At 46.8% G+C, this 17,572-nt stretch overlaps 1 protein-coding gene across 1 annotated transcript in view; it reads right to left on the bottom strand.

Annotated features, from left to right (window-relative positions):
- KDM7A (lysine demethylase 7A) overlaps window positions 1-16,943 on the bottom strand; it is an 82,906-nt gene extending 65,963 nt beyond the window's left edge. The window contains exon 1 of the mRNA XM_049893179.1: window positions 16,750-16,943. Within this exon, the coding sequence (XP_049749136.1) occupies window positions 16,750-16,943 (194 nt within the window). The remainder of the gene's footprint in view (window positions 1-16,749) is intronic.
- Between the last annotated feature and the right edge of the window lie 629 nt (window positions 16,944-17,572).

Here is a 17,572-nt window from a genome sequence, read left to right as displayed (position 1 = left end):
AAACAGAACAACCAAATCCGTTGCTGTCAAGTCGATTCCGACTCACGGCGACCCTTTAAGAGAGAACTGCCTCCTAGAGTTTCCAAGGAGCAGCTGGTAGATTCAAACTGCCGATCTTTTGGTTAGCAGCCGTGGCTCTTAACCACTACACCACCAGGGTTTCCCTTAAAGTCCATTTTGTGATTCTTCTCCATCTCCACTAGAGGTCAGACGGTGGATGACTGGCGAGTGTAAGAGAAGTACAAGCAGTCTGGGCCCTGCATGGCAGTGAGGGACCATAAAAACGACCTTGCACCCTGAAACCATAACAGGTGATCTTAATGACTAACGGCAAAATTACAATTGTTCCGTGACCTTTAAAAATGTTTGTCACAGCATTAAGAACTCTCTTCCTATGAGCTATAATGCACAGAAAAATGAAAAAACACAGTGAAACATCTTTATTTACTGCACTGTAGTTGAAAGCATCACGTCGATAAGTTCACCTTCACTAAGTGCCTCCGGATGGCCTATCCAAACCCACGGCCATTGAGTCGATTTAGACTCATAGTGACCCTATAGGACAAAGTAGAACTGCCCCATGGGGTTTCCAAGGATGTAATCTTTATGGGGGGAAACCCTGATGGCATAGTGGTTAAGTGCTACTGCTGCTAACCAAAGGGTCGGCAGTTCAAATCCGCCAGGTGCTCCTTGGAAACTCTATGGGGCAGTTCTACTCTGTCCTATAGGGTCACTATGAGTCGGAATTGACTCGACGGCACTGGGTTTGGTTTATTTATTTTTTCTTGGAATCTTTATGGGAGAAGACTGCCAGGTCTTTCTCCTGCAAAGCAGCTGGTGGGTTAGAACTGCAGACTTTTGGTTAGCAGCCAAGACACTTAACCACTTAACCACCGTGCCACCAGGGCTCCCAATTATCTAGAGGCTCTCAACACTCCCAGTTATTTCTTTCTTTTACGACTCCATTTAGGCTCGATTTCAATTTCAGCAGTATCACTGTTTGGTCTCTTTGTGATATTTTCATCTTTTTTGGCCAATTCCCTCTTTCAATGATCCATTTTTGTAACAGGTCAGGTGGGTTTATCGCTAGGAAACAAGGAGGCATGAACTAACAGGTGCACATCTGTTAAGTGCAGTGACTGGTGGACTGATGACCTAGCAGAGGCGTTTGTACTTTATGCAGTTATACACCCCAGGGGCTGAAATTTGAATTGTGGTGTTGGCGGACTGGTGTTATTCATCTAACCTGTAGTAACTGATATCAGTACAGTCAGGCCCGGGCAAAGTGAGGACTGCCTTGTAGCATTCTCTAAAAAAGCTTTTCTTAAACTGTGCCCCATGGGGGTCAGGTTACTCACTGGATGATTTCAAAAGTCAGTTAAGACTGGGAGACAGTGGGCTGAGATAAAATCACTTTTATTTACCACGAAGACTTCGCAGAGAATTCAACAAGTTAACACGCACTCGGAATTTTCAAAATGGGGATCTAGCATAAGTGATAAATACCGCAATTGACCTCAGTTCTCTTTTTTCCTTCACGGAACACTTTGTGGGGCTATTATTTTCCACCTTGGGAAAGTGCTTTAGAAATTAATTTTCAGACAGCCAGCTGTGAAGTTTATTACACATTTAATGTTTTTACAATTAAAGTACCAATAAATCAAGTGCATTATAAAACCAGCCCTTAACAACACAGGAGGCTACAGTAGTGACAGCATCGCCAAGCGCTTACTCAACACCCGGTCACAGAACGCCATGAGCAAAAGAAATCAGTAACTCTAAAGAAACGCACCTAGGACGTCTGTCTCAGGTCTCCTGTATCACAATATAACCAACAAGGATTTATTGGGCATTTCCTAGGCTCGAGGCTAAGGGCTGAGTAGCCTTACCTGAAGGAGCGACAATGTTGTCTGAAGGCAAGACTGAAACAAGAAGCAAGACATTCTGCAGCCTATGCTGATCTCGTTAGCTACCTGATTTTCTTCTGGGTAAAACTACGCATGAGCCCAAACTACCCTTACTCACCAGGCAGGACGTCTGCCCTACAGTAAGAATTCAAAGCTACTATCTAGCACCATAAGCACCCTCTGCTCTCTGAAATCCTAACCTTGCCATTCTAGATTTATTTAAATAAAACCAAAAAACCCGTTGCCATTGAGTCGATTCCGACTCACAGTGACCCTACAGGACAGAGTAGAACTGCCCCATAGAGTTTCCAAGGAGCACCTGGTGAATCTGAACTGCCGACCCTTTGGTTAGCTCAGTAGCACTTAACCACCATGCCACCATTTAATACTTGCCAAACCCCTTTGCATAGCTTGACTCCATTCTGGGCTATGGCCGCCCCGTTGTCACCAATGTATCTGAATGACGGAGTCGAAAATTTAGGAAAACGTGTTGTCTGGTTCCCCACAGAAATCTTAAATTTTGCCCAAGTTAAGAAAACACAGGTTAGAAGCAGCATGGGGGCTGGCCAAAGCAGAACAAAAGGCCACAGGAAAAAGGGATAGCAAGGAAGGAGATGAAACATTACCAGTAACGCCCACCGGTCTGGGGCACAACCAGCCCAACACGTGCCGACAGCCCACACAGCACAGGGACAGCTAGGGCCCGTGATGCTCAGTCAGCAAAGTGAAGAGCACAGCATTCTATTCATTAAGAAGAGCATTCTCTGTCAAAATCCTAGTAACAGTTGACACATGAAGAATTTTATCTCTTGAGTAACTTTTCTGAGCGCACTCGGCTACATTTCACGGGTGTAATAGGAAAATCTTGTTTAAACAGACCGTATAGTTCCCCACAAAGGCCAAGTGGTTGCTGGTTCTCTTATTAGACGCTAATTACTGAGCTATGAAAGGTTAACACTTTTATCGCAACTGTTCCTACCCTAAAATGGGATGAGAACACTACTGTAGGACGTTTCTAGTATTTGGAAAAGGGATTCAAAAGGAAGAGAGAAGTAAGCGAGAACAGCAGCAGCTTCAAATTGAAATCCCAGCAAACACACCCTTCTCCAGCTTGGAAGGCCTGGAGGTGCCAGCCTATTCAGGGAGCCGTGGAAGCGGCTTCACCCCCTACCTGGACAGCCAGGCTCACAGGCACCTACACAGACCTGCAAGTACGTGCGTTCGTCCATGCTATACATTCCCTGGTACACAAAAGGACCATCGTGTCAGGAACCTGCAACCTGCTATTTAGTATGTGAAATCCAAACTCTCCTCTCACTGTGACCAATGTTCTTCTCGTCAGTAACTTATCCGTTGGATTACACTGGGGTCCCCCAGAAACAAGTCCTGAGACAAGCATCTGAGTGTAAGCGTTCACATGGAGGCGATCCCTGGAAGCACCGGGAGGAGAGTGGAAAGGCGAGACAAAGAAGGGAAGGAAGCCACCTGGAGACATCCGGAAGACTACTGTAGAACAGGCTTCCAAAGTGGTCCCACCCAAGAGATGAGGAAGCTATGTATCTATCCACAGGCTCCCACCATCAAAGGTTGAGGGCCTATCTCAGGGGCATTAACTCCCAGCACTTCCAGCTGCTAAGTTCCTGAAGGAAACCCTGGTGGCCTACTGGTTAAGTGCTACGGCTGCCAACCAAAACGTCAGCAGTTCAAGTCCACCAAGCGCACCTTGGAAACTCTATGGGGCAGTTCTACTCTGTCCTATAGGGTTGCTATGAGTTGGAATCAACTTGATGGCAAGGTGTTTGAAAGAGGCCTGCCACAGTGGTTAAGAGCTACAGCGAGCTTCCAAAAGGTCAGCAGTTCAAATCCACCAGCCGCTCCTTGGAAACCCTATGGGGCAGTTATCCTCTGTCCTATAGGGTCACTATGAGTCGGAATTGACTTGACAGCAATGGGTTTTTTTAATGGGTAAACTCCCTAAGGAGCCCTGGTGGCACAGTGGTTAAGAGCTATAGCTGCTAACCAAAAGGTCAGCAGTTCCAATTCACCAGCTGCTCCTTGGAAACCCTATGGTAAGCTCCCAAAGCCAGAGAAATTCTGTAGGCCAAGTCCCAGATGCTTTCAGAAAGAAGTATTGTATTTACTTATATACACACACAGAACCAGGGGATATGGGTGGGGCACCTACAGAGCTAACGACATATGTAAAACTCCAGTTTAGACAAACCAACACGCACACGTTTAACTTGCTCATTTTTTGCATATATTTGCTCATCTTAACACTCACTATGTTCTCCACCCTTCTTCCCATTATCCCACCATCTCATCTGGGATAAACACTGAACGAGCAGATATATATATGTACGTACGTATATATATATAAAATACGTATAACGTGTAAATTTATTTTAAGTAAATAAGTATAAATTAAGTGTTGCTGTTGTTAGGTGCTGTTGAGTCGATTCCAACTCATAGCAACTCCTATGCACAACAGAAGGAAACACTACCCAGTCCTGCACCATCCTCACAATCGTTGCTATGCTTGAGCCCATTGTTGCAGCCACTGTGTCAACGTACCTCGTTGAGGGCCTTCCTCTTTTCCGCTGACCCTGTACTTTACCAAGCATGATGTCCTTCTCCAGGGACTGATCCCTCCTGACAACGTGACCAAAATATGTAAAGACACAGTCTCGCCATCCTTGCTTCCAAGGAGCATTCTGGTTGTACTTCTTCCAGGACAGATTTGTTTGTTCTTTTGGTAGTTTATCATTTAATCAATATTTTTTGCCAACACCACAATTCAAAGGTGTCAACTCTTCGATCTTCCTTATTCACTGCCCAGCTTTCGCATGAATAGGAGGCGAATGAAAACACCATGGCTTGGGTCAGGTGCACCTTAGTCCTCAAGGCGACATCTTGGCTTTTCAACACCTTAAAGAGGTCTTTTGCGGCTGATTTGCCCAATGCAATGCATCTTTTGATTTCTTGACTGCTGTTTCCACGGCTCTTGATTGTGGATCCAGGTAAAATGAAATCCTTGCCAACCTCAACCTTTTCTCCATTTATCATGATGTTCCTTATTGGTCCAGTCATGAGGATTTTTGTTTTATGTTGAGGCGTAATCCACAGGGAAGGTTGTGGTCTTTGATCTTCATCGGTAGGTTGCTTCAAGTCCTCTTCACTTTCAGCAAGCAAGGTTGTGTCATCTGCATAACACGGGTTGTTAATGAGTCTTCCTCCAATCCTGATGCTCTGTTCTTCTTCATATAGTCCAGCTTCTCAGATTATTTGCTCAACATATAGGCTGAATAGGTATGGTGAAAGGACACAACCCTGATGCACACCTTTCCTGACTTTAAACCATGCAGTATCCCCTTGTTCTGTTCAAATGACTGCCTCTTGATCTATGTACAGATTCCTCATGAGCACAATTAAGCGTTCCAGAATTCCCATTCTCCACAACATTAGCCATAATTTATTATGACCCACACAGTTGAATGCCTTTGCAGAGTAAATAAAACACCGGTAAACATCTTTCTGGTATTCTCCGCTTTCAGCCAGGATCCATTTGACATCAGCAATGATATCCCTGGTTCCACGTCCTCTTCCAAATCTGGCTTGAATTTCTGGCAGTTCCCTGTCGATACACTGCCAGAGATCGCATGATTGAATTCTGCAAGACCAACGACTTCATTGCAAATACCTTTTTTCATCAACATAAACAGTGACTATACAAATGGACCTTGCCAGATGGAATACACAGAAATCAAATCAACTATATCTGTGGAAAGAGACAGTGGAAAAGCTCAATATCATCAGTCAGAACAAGGCCAGGAGCTGACTGCAGATCAGACCATCAATTATTCACATGCAAGTTCAAGTTGAAACTGAAGAAAATTAGAATAAATCGACGAGAGCCGAAGTATGACCTTGAGTACATCCCACCTGAATCCAGAAACCATCTCAAAAATAGATTTGATGCATTGAACACTAAAGATCAAAGACAAGTTGTGGAAGGACATCATATTTGAGGAAATCAAAAGGTTACTAAAAAGACAGGAGAGAAAAAAAAAACCTACATGGATGTCAGAAGAGACTCTGAAATTTGCTCTTGAACACTGAATAGCTAAAGCAAAAGGAAAAAATGATGAAGTAAAAGAGGTGAATGGAAGATTGCAAAGGGCGGCTCGGGAAGACAAAGTATTATGATGACCGTGCAAAGACCTGGAGCTAGAAAACCAAAAGGAAAAACACGCTCAGCATTTTTCAAGGTGAAAGAACTGAAAAAAAATTCAAGCTTCGAGTTGCAATACTGAAGGATACCACGGGGAAAATATTAAACGACGCAGGAAGCATCAAAAGAAGATGGAAGGAATATACAGAGCCACTATACCAAGAAGAACTGGTCGATGTTCAATCATTTCAAGAGGTAACATATGATCAGGAACTGACGGTACTGAAGGAAGAAGTCCAAGCTTCACTGAAGGCACTGGCGAAAAACAAGGCTCTGGGGATTGACCGAATACCAGTTGCGATGTTTCAACAAATGGCTGCAGCACTGGACGTGCTCACTCGTCTCCGCCAAGAAATCTGGAAGACAGCTACCTGACCAACCGGCTGAAAGAGATCCATATTTATGCCTGCTTCCAGGAAAGGTGCTCCAACCAAATGCAGAAATTATGATAAATTAAGCAGGCAACTACATATTCAAAACTAGAGTTTGGGGTAAGAGGTCTTGGGAGTCAGCCATGTAGAGATGAAGTCTGAAGTCATGAGATCAGACAAGTGCTGGAAAAGGAACACTGTTGAGAACTGAAGCCTGGGGTACGATTCCATTGTAAAAAGATCAGGGAGATAAGCAGGAGTTTGCAATGAGGTTGAGAAGGAGAGGTAGCAAAGCAGAAGGAAAACCAGCCTAGGGAATGCCTAGAAACCACATGAAGGAAGTATTTCCCAAAAAAGACCGACCAACCACGCTGAATGATGCGCTTGAGGGCTGAATAAGACGAAGGCTGAGAACTGACCACTGGGTTGACAAAGTGAAGCTCGCTGGTGGCTTTGACAAGAGCTGTATCAGTGGAGAGGTAGAGATGGAAGCCCGACTGGACTGGGCTCAAGAGAGAACGGGACCTCAGTTACAAAGAGAGAGGCAAAAGGGACTGGTGACAGCAAATAAAGACAACTCTCCTGGTACATTTTCTTGTAAAGGGAGAAGAGACGGGGCTGCAGCTGGAGAGGGATGTGCGCTCAAGGGAGCTGGTTTTGTTTTGTCAATGGAGGATACAGATTATTTGCATCTAATGAGAAAAACCAATGCCAGAGAGGGGGCAGGCGTGGAAACAATGCCCTTGAATAGATGAGAGGGGCTTGGCTCTAATATACCTAGACATCATTTCCAACTACCACCAAAGATCACAAACTGTGAGACTTAGCAGTTTCCTTTTCTTTTGAAATCACATCTCTAGAAATGTCCTCAATCTGAAAATAGAGCTCTCCATGCTAGGGTGAGCTTTGGCAACTGTGGCTCACATGTAAATGGCCGAATGCAAGGTGTGTGGCACTGACACTTCAAAACCAATCACCAGTGTAAAGGGTTCTAGGGGGAAGTGTCGTTTGATTCAAGAATATGTCCTATTTTGACAAAGCAGGCATGCTATTTTTAACTTTCTAATTGGCGTGTACAAGCCTTCTAGGTACTTTTTATTGATCTAGCTCAAGGTCTACAAAATGTAGGGTTCTGCACGCCTGGAGGAATAGATGTATACCTAGAAGGTGATCTCTGATTCACCCAATTTTGCCGCAAGTACTGAGGAACGTGCTAGGTTGTCGGCAGTTAATCACACCTATTGAGCAGGTAAGGCCCCCAGTAAAATTGAGAGGATTCAAGAGGACCCAGCACCATCCCCCCGAGGAATATGGCTAGATCTACGTTCTCAATCGCAGCAGGGCACCTCTGCAGGACCTTGAAGGCCAAGGCAGCTGGCCCTGCCAACGGGACCAACTCTGCTGGGCCCACTGCTTTGCAAAATCATGCCCACCTGATTCAGTTCTTCAATCTTTTGCTTCCATTAAAGGAACCTGTATCTCCCTGCATCTGTTATTAGCCTTCCATCAATCACCTTTCTGAAAACCTTGCAAGTACACATTTTAGATGATAAAGATTATTTATTTCAATAGTTATACTTTTTCTTAAACATAATAAAATATGCAACCAACATCACAAGCACATGGTTTACAGGTCCCTCTGTTTAGGACAAACCTAAAAAAAAAAAAAGTTGTTTTAAAGAAAAACAGTAAATAACTATTACAAGAAGTACACAATACAGCAGAAATTGTGATGGTGGTAAATGAAAACCTGTAAGTTCAAAAATCACTGGCCTGGTGGAAAGGAAAGGAAAGCCACCCACCTCCTACATCACTTGATCATAAAGTCATAAGAAGCTTGTCCCAAAGTCTTCCCCTGTCCTTTCCAAAGAAAGGAAAGAACCTCTGAGAGCCTCAGAGTAGGGTAAGTTAATCATCCACAACCCTGAGACCTGAAATGAGGAGGCACAGCAAAACAAAACCCTGAGGACTGACAGGAGGCTAGTGTATGCTAGATTCCTGGGGCCCCTGTGGTGACACCAGGAAAGAGATGGGCCATTCCAAAAGGTGACCTCGAGGGAAAGAGGGGTGAAAGGCCCTGCAGCTTTCAGGGGATAATCAATTCCAACAAGCAGGTCAAAGTACAAGAAAACCGAGAAACAAGTTCAGATCAGGGCATCAGGGTCTCTCCTGCCACAGGCCAGGGGTAGAATTCTCACCTTCCACGTGGGGACCTGGGTTGGATACCTGGTCACTGCATCTCATGCAAAGCCACCACCTGTCTGTCAGCGGAGGCTGATGCGTTGCTGTGATGCTGAACAGGTTTCAGCAGAGCTTCCAGACTAAGACAGACCAGGAAGAAAGGCCTGGGAAGCTACATCCAAAAATCAGCCAATCCTATGGCTCACAATAGTCCAGTCCACAACCAGTCATGGGGATTGTGTGGGACCAAGCAAAGTTTTGTTCTGTCATGCATGGGGTCACCATGAGTTGGGGGCCCACTCAACAGCACCTAACAACATCCATGACAGGCTGGATGCCCACAGAACAGAAAAATTACATTTGAAAAAGCAAAATTGAGGATAGATGACCCTAAACTACCCAGAAGGGACCTTGCTCTGCCAGTAACCAGGGGATCCAAGGGAAATGTAGATCCTTGGATAGACAAAAATAAGGACAGGCTGGCAAAAAAGGAAAGTGACTCAAAGACTCAGGCACACAGAAAAGTTAGCTCAAAAAGCACAGAAATAGAAGAATGTCAGAGGAACATGAGTCAGACTTGTGACAAGCTAAATTAAGTAAAAAGACTGAAATCCCTTTGATCTGCATAAACCCCAAGATTCCCTCCTAAAGCGGTAAAGCACTGACCACGTTTCTGCACTGTAGCTTACCGGACAGGAGAGGCACTACGGGAGGCCACAGAGAAGAACCATGAATCCCGAAACCCAGCCTTTGGAGGAGAACCACCACGGTGGTCCCCACAGAAAGTTACTGGCCAGGAAGCCTCTGCTTCAAGCCTGCCTTGTGTCCCATGCTTTGTCACTCACTGGATCCCTTAGAATGCTTTCCCAATGCTTTTGTTTTTCTAACCTTCCTCATGATTTTTTTTTTTAATAGTCTTTACCGGTCCCCTGGTGGTGCAGTGGTTAAGAGCCCGGCTGCTAACCAAAAGGTCGGCAGTTAGAATCCACCAGTCTCTCCTTGGGAACTCAAAGGGGCAGTTCTACTCTGTCCTATAAGATCACTGAGTTGGAATCGACTCAACAGCAATGAGTCTGTTTTTTTGTTTTTTGTTTTTTTTTATGGGGTTACTGGGCAGTGGGAATATCTTCAAGACATCCAGGCAGATAAAAAAAAGATCTCCAGGACCACTTTATTTTCTTTTTTATTATTAATATTAAAGCATCCATGGGGTACTAAGTCTAAAGGACCCCAGTGGACCACATTCCAATCTCTTTGTCAAATGCTGATGGTCACTCACCTGACAAAAGCTTTCTGCACATAAAACACACCGAGCTACGGACAATCACACAGATTCCCCCGGCTTTCACAATTTCGTAATTTACTGTACATGACGTCAAACTGATGATTACTAGCTGATAAATGGGAGTCAATATTTGAAATTCCTGCATTTTGTGTTCAAGGGAAAAAAAATTACTTCTAAATGACAAAGGAAGAAAAGTTGAGCACTTCTCCATAAAACACTCCGCAAGTGTTCCCATAATTAAATACAAATTGGATAGAACCCCACTGTATCTCCTCTAACCCCCCGGTATTTCCTCTAACACTGATTCTGATGTACTAGAGTTATCAGATGATTACAACTTCCGCCCCTGGTAAAGGAGCATTTTAAAGTCAATTTGCACAGCTAGAATGCTTAAGCCCATCAAACATAGATTTCAGAATCAGTGCTCCTTATGCTTCTTGTCTTTGATCAGCAACACTCCATTTAGAATATAAAATTTAAAATATGACCATGACTAAAAACAATTTCAAAATGCATAATGATAGGAACTTACCCTAAGGATATACAGTACTCCCAAATGCTTGCCAAGAATAAAGATAAGCACACAAAAATAGATGTTCAGTGCAGCATTAAGGAGTAAGAAAAGAAAGAGAAAAAACAGCCAAAGAATCCGTAACAGAGCCAAGAAAAAGCAAACCAAACCAATTGCTATCAAGTGGATTCTTGTGCATGGCAACCCCACGTGGGTCAGAGTAGAACTGTGCTCCATGGGGTCTTCAGTGGGTGATTTTTTGTAAGAAGATGGCCAGGTCCTTCTTCCAAGGCACCTCCAACCTTTTAGTTAGCAACCGAGCACATTAACCATTTGCACTGAGGACCAGTTAAATTATGGTAAATCCACAGAATGGACTTCTGTGCCGCCATTAAAAAGAAGGAGATGTCTGTACACGCTGATATAAAAAGCCCTCCTAGATTGCCAGGATATTTTAATAAATGAAAAAACGCAAGGTACAGAACCCTGTACACAGTATGCCCTCCTTCCTCCTGGATAGAAACGGAGAGCTTTTAATAGTGTTTACAGCTGGGGAAAGGGGACTGCAGGGAGAAGGCAAGAGACTTCTGTTACTAAGGAAAAAGTGAACCACCACTACAGTAACGAAATGTAACTTCCAGAAACAATCAGAAACTCAGTACCAGCTGCAAGGTCAGCTCTGGCCAGTTGTTCAAAAGCTGTCCAAACGAATCCTGGAATTTAAGTTGCTCAAACCAACTAAAGTTTGCTTTATAAGTAACATTCCTCCACACCCGTTATACTCTTATTCTTGAGCCTTCCACTTCAGAACTTCAAATAAAGACATTCATCCTCTTGGATGATCCGAAACCCCAATCCCACACGTAACAACGCAGGATATGAGTGTATACCAAGGGGAAATCTGTACCAAACTGACAAGAGAAGGGCAAAGCTTCACGAGGGGACTATTCATCTCATGCCTCTAAGCAGCTTGAGGGAAGACTCCATACCACACCGTGTTTTGTTTACATATCAAAACTGAGTAAATGTGTGCAAAACTCTTACTAGTGAAACAAGCCAAGAGAATACACATACATTTTCCTAAGATTAAACTGCCATATCAAAGAACGAAAGGGAGAACGTTAATAAACAGGCTTTTTGTTCTTATGGGAAGATACGTGTTCACCTAGCAAGTTTATGTTACTACAAGACTTCAGCATTAAAGGGAAACATATTTAAAACAAATTTTAAACATAATCACATTCCCAAATTAACCCAAAAAGTAAAATAAAGTCCAATAGGAAATTCATTACAGTAAGGATGGGAGCTAAATTATAAAGCTTTTCAAATAATTATTTTATACCCTGTTCCCAATGCAGTTGTACTTTTAACACATTTATGCTAAAAAATAAATAGCAAGAACAGAAAAGTAAGATGCTTACAGGCGTCTCTCTGGAATCCTATCACGTCTATTTCACCTACCCATCCCCAGGACTGTTGCTGTTGTTGTTACGTGCTGTTCTGTCAGATGCAACTCACAGTGACCCTACGCACAACAGAACAAAACGTTGCTTGGTCCTGTGCCATCCTCACAATCGTTGCTGTGTTTGAGCCCTTCGTTGCAGTCACTGTGTCAATCCATTTCATTGAGGGTCTTCCTCTTTTTTGCTGACCCTCTGTTTTACCAAGGATGATGTCCTTCTCCAGGGACACGTTTGAAGTACATGAGATGAAGTCTCACCATCCTCGCTTCTAAGGAGCACTCTGGCTGTTCTTCTTCCAAGACAGATTTGTTCTTTCCTCTGGCAGACCAAGGTATATTCAATATTCCTCACCAACACCATAATTCAAAGGCATCAATTCTTCTTCAGTCTTCCGTGTTCACTATCCAGTTTTCTCAAGTATATGAAGTGATTTAAAATACCGTGGCTTGAGCCTGGCACACCTTAGTCCCCAAAGTGACATCTGTGCTTTTTAACACTTCAAAGAGGTCTTTTGCAGCAGATTTGGCCAATGCAATGCATCTTTTGATTTCCTGACTGCTGCTTCCACCGGCAACAGACAACTCAAACCTCACGCTCTTCCTGATGCCGGCTGCAGCTGAGGAGGAAGGGGAGCCCTAGTACCACCTGCTGGTTGGGAGCCAGAGCTTGGGAGTCAGCCTGCTGGACAGCTTTGTAACCCTGGGAAAGTTACTGAACGCTATAACCCTCAGATTCCTCATCTGTAAAACAGGGATACTACTACTTATCCCACAAGGTAACTGTGCGAGCTGAATAAGTTAGTATGTACAAAGCAATCAGAACAGTGCCTGTTGTTGTTAGTCAGGGGCCCTGACTCACGGTGACCCCGCTCACAACAGGACTGCACCACTGTGATCCGTGAGGCTTTCACTGGCTGGCTTTTGGAAGCAGATCACCAGTCCCTTCTTCTCAGTCTTAGTCGGGAAGCTCCCCTGAAGCCTGTTCAGCCCTCCGGCAACACGCACACCCCGCTGCACTCGGTAAAGTCAGCGAACGCTCCGCTGAGGTCCTGGGGGCCACACAGAGTGAGACCTGAGAAACTCCTCCCCAACAGTTTTATTCTAGACAAAATTCTTCTATCCAAATACACTAAGCTGTTCATGTATTCAGGTTTCAGTAATAAAAATTAATATAACACATTTGTAAATTACCAACGACAATTCAGAAATTCAGCAGCAGCTCTCACCGGGATTAGGACAGTAACCTTCGTACTGGTCCCCCAGGTTTCACCTTTGCCCCACTACAGTCTATCCTCCATACAGCAGGCAGAGTGATCTTTTAAGGTGAAGTCCAGTCATTTACTCTCTGTTCAAAATACACCATCGGCTCAGAGCAAAATCCAAAACACTGACCTTGGCAGATAAAACCCTACAATGACCCGCCCGCCCTTCATTCCCAGGGTGCTGTTACATGGTCCAGGCTCAGGATCTGCTACTTCTGTTTCCTTTGGCCTGGCACACTCTTCCTAGACACCCACAAGGCTCGCCTGCACGCTTGTGCCCAAGCATTTCCTTCTCGAGGCCTCCCCTAACCACACCATATAAAAGGAGCATTGCCACTCTCCCAGCCCTCTCCAGTCCCCTATCAATTTTCCTTCACAGCTTTTAGCACTCTCTTGTGAGAGGTATTTGCTCATCTATCTTTCCCACTAAAACATAAGTTACAAGTGAGCAAGGACTCTGTCTCGCTCGTGGCTACATTCCTAGCACCAAGAACAGCGCCAGGCATGCTGCAAGCTCCAGAGTACGTCGTCGGGAGCAACTGAAGGACATACCACAGCAATTTCTCCACGGAGAAAGCTACACCATCTTAGACGCCAACAAAATTCCCCACCAGTTCTTAAAGTCTTGAAACCTACAACTAGGAGGAAAGTTTTAACATGTCAAAAAACACTCTTCTTAACCCAAAGGGCCAACCCCACAGTGACAAAACAAAACACAAGAGGCAATGCCATTCAAATCCGGAACAAGAAACAAAATAAAGTTCGAAACGCTATACCTCAACCACATAATTGGCAACTTTTTATTTTTTTAACTTCAAACATTAAAAAGTTCTTTAAAGTCTTTAGTGTACATTCAGTTCATTAAATGTTTACATCTGAACACACCCATGTAGCCACCACTCAAGATCATGGGATTTCTGCATCTCAGAAGGCTCCCTCGGTCCTCCTCTCAGTCAGTACCCCACAAAGGTAACCACTTTCTGACTTCTATCGCTCAGTGTTGCCTGCACTTCAACTTCATGTAAGTATACACTCCTGTGTCTGGCATCTTTTGTTCAACTTTCTATCTGTAAGATTCACCCATTTGTTGGTACATTCTTTTTACCGCTGAGTAGTATTCCGTTTTAGGAATTCACCACAATGTAGCCAAAGTACTGTTGATGGCATTTAGGTTGTTCCAGTTTGGGGATAATACAAATACTATTGCCATGAACCTTCTGGGTATGTCTTCTGGTGGGACTATTCACTTATCTGCAGATTGGCAAAGTTTCTGTTGTTGTTGTTAGGTGCTGTCGAGTTGGTTCCGGCTCACAAAGACACTATGTACAATGGAACAAAACACTGCCACCCTCACAATCGTTGCTATGTTTAAACCCATTGTTGCAGCCACTGAGTCAATCTATCACCTTGTGGGTCTTCCTCTTTTTTCACTGACCCTCTCCTTTACCAAGCATGATGTCCTTCTCCAGGGACCGGCCCCTCCTGAAAACGTGTCCGAAGTATACGGGACAAAGTCCTGCCATCCTTGCTTCTAAGGAGCATTCTGGCTGTACTTCTCCAAGACAGATTTGGGTTTCTTTTGTTTGTTTTTAGGGGGTTAATAATACCTTAATGAGCCCTGGTGGTGCAGTGGTTAAGTACTCGGCTGCTAACCAAAAGGTCAGCAGTTCAAACCCACCCACCACTCCACAGGAGAAGAGACCTAGCAGTCTCCTGCCATAAAGATTACAGCCTAGGAAACCCTATGGTGCAGTCCTACTCCGTCCTAAGGGTCGCTATGAGTCAGAAGTGCCTTGACTGCACCCAACAACAATAATAATTTAAGTTGGTAAGGACGCAGGGAGCTAGAAAATGGGCACTGCTGGTGAGAGCATAAGTTGGAATAACCTTTCTGGAGGGCAGTCTGGCAAGCGGCCAAGAACATTTGTACCCTCTGACCAGTAAATCTAGTTCAAGGGCATTTTCTATTGAGTACTTACACGTATCATCTTCTCCTAAGTGTTTTACATGTATTAACTCATCTGGTTTATTCCAAGGAAAGAGGTGCCCACAGCACTTAACCACTGCTCCACCAGGGCCCCTCACCTCCTCTGCATAAAAAAACACCCTCTTTATTCTGTCTTCAACTTCCGCTTACAAACTTGTATGTAAAGGTGTTACAAAAGTCTCCATAAAACATCTGAAGTTTTTGAGTTATGGTGTTAGTTACATAAACTAAGACAAACAAAATTCTAATCTAAAATCTATTAACCTATCGAATCTCTACACTGCACAACAGGGCAAACTTACGTGGCTTTAAATGCCTCGATTTCATTTTAAAAAAAAGTTTTCTTCAAAAAAATAAGTATCTACGCAATCACCAGCAATTCTGACTTTATTCAAGATATAATTCACGTTTTTGGTAACCTCTATTCTGGTTGCCTAGAGCGTGCTATGAGAACAGAGAATATACAAATAGAACTGGTAAGATTTGGTATCTTCAAGGCTAATTTTTACATATAATCGAAATACAGAAAAACGCCAGTTTGAAGTCATCAAGATCCACAAAGCGAGGACGCTGTCCTTTTTGAAAGTGACCGTTTGTTCTTTTTTGTTTTGTGAATCGTCCCACCTGGAAACTGACGAAGTGAAAACTAACTGCACCTGGGAACCGAGGTCTGCCAACGGTGAACACTGCAAGCGCCCTGTAACGTAAGGTTTTCCCTCCCCAGACCAGCAGAGGGAGACGAGGACATCTGGCCTGGTCCTGCGGTGTTTCTGTAAAATTAGGGGTGGGGGGGCTGCATTTAAATGGCCTGCTGTCAATCAAAGGACACTTCCTACAATCACGGTCCCCACGTCTGCCGTTGCCCCGAGCGTACTCGCGCCGAGCTACACCCCCGGACGGCGCTCAGGAAACCTGCTTCACCCAAAGGTGACCACGGGCTTGGCCACAACACGCAAATAAGGACTTTGGGCGCCCGGCCCCAACTAGTTTCTTTGTTTAAATGCCTGGGAAGCCCTCCCACGCCGGACTCGGGGGCCGTGGCGCCGCCCTTTAGGAGCCTCACACTTTGATTACAAAACACACGCGTCGGCGGCCGGCGCGGAGGCGGCCCGACTGCAAACGTCAACGCGGGCCGGGCAGCGCCCCCGCCCGGGTCGCCAGCCGCCGCCGGCCCTCGGGGTCCCCCGGGAAGGGGCGCGGGGGTCGCAGCGCGCGCCGGGCCCCCGCGCCCGCCCCCGCCCCGGGACGCCGGGTCCCCAACTCCCGTCCACACGTCCAAGTGCTCGGCGCCTCATCTGTTGCTCTGTTTACTTTCGCGGCGGCGCGGGCGGGGGCACCGCGACCCCCGTCCCGAGCCCCGGCGACAACTTTTACCGGGCGGCCGGGGCCCCGCCGCCCCGCCGCCCCGCCGCCCCCGCCGGCCCGGCCAACTTGGCCCAGCCCCTTTGTTCCCGTGTCGCCGCGACTCCGGCCGGCCCGCTCGTCGGCGCGCCGCGCTCGCACCCCGGCCCGGCCGCGCTGGGCCGCGCCGCCCTCGGCCGCCGGGCGTTACCTGCCGTGGAACCAGTCCTTGCAGACGTCGCACTCGATCATGAAGCGGCTCACGTCGTACGGCTGCCGGCACACGCAGTACACCGGCGGGGGCGGCGGGGGCGCAGAGGCCCGGCCCGGGGCCACCGGCGCGCCGGCCGCCGCGGCCCCCGCTGCTGCTCCCGCCGCCGCCGCCGCCGCCGCCGCTCCGGCCATCTTTAGACGCACGCCCGCCGCCGCCGCCGCCGCCGACTGGAGCGCCTGCCCGCCCGCCCGCCCGCCACCAGCGCCGCCTCCCGCAGCGGCCGGAGCAGCGGCGGCGGCGGCGCCTCAGTGCGCGCGCGCGGGGGCGCGGGCCGCTCCTTCCGGCGCGCGGCGCGGGGGCGCGCACGGCGGCCTCGGACGGCGCCCCGGGCTCGGGCTCGGACGGGGGCGCGCCGGCCGGGCTCCCGGGGCGGCGGGCGCGTGGGCCTCCGCAGCCGGCGGCGTCCGCCCTGGGCCTGCGCGAGGCCGGGCAAGTTCCCGCGGAGCGGCGAGGGCCGGCCGTGCGTCTGGTCCTGAGGAGGGCGACCGGGCGCCCGCAGCCGCGCCAGGCTCGCCTCCAGACGCGGGGACCCTTCGGCCGCTTCCAGGCGCCCACTGGGGACCTGAGCCCGGCGATGCGCCCAGCCCTCTGCGGTGGGAGAGCTTCTTACGGAGGCTTTCAAACTTCTGGAAACGTCCCACCGAGTTCCCACCGACCAGCTGGGAAATTACAGGGTGACGCAGCCACCCTTCGGTGGAAGGGGTTTATTCCCAAGAGGAATTCGTTAATGTCTCTTGGCCGAGAGGGATCAACCTGGAAA

This window comes from Elephas maximus, chromosome 8 (assembly GCF_024166365.1).
Source record: "Elephas maximus indicus isolate mEleMax1 chromosome 8, mEleMax1 primary haplotype, whole genome shotgun sequence".
Lineage (NCBI taxonomy): Eukaryota > Metazoa > Chordata > Mammalia > Proboscidea > Elephantidae > Elephas > Elephas maximus.
This window is presented reverse-complemented; position numbering and strand designations above follow the sequence as displayed.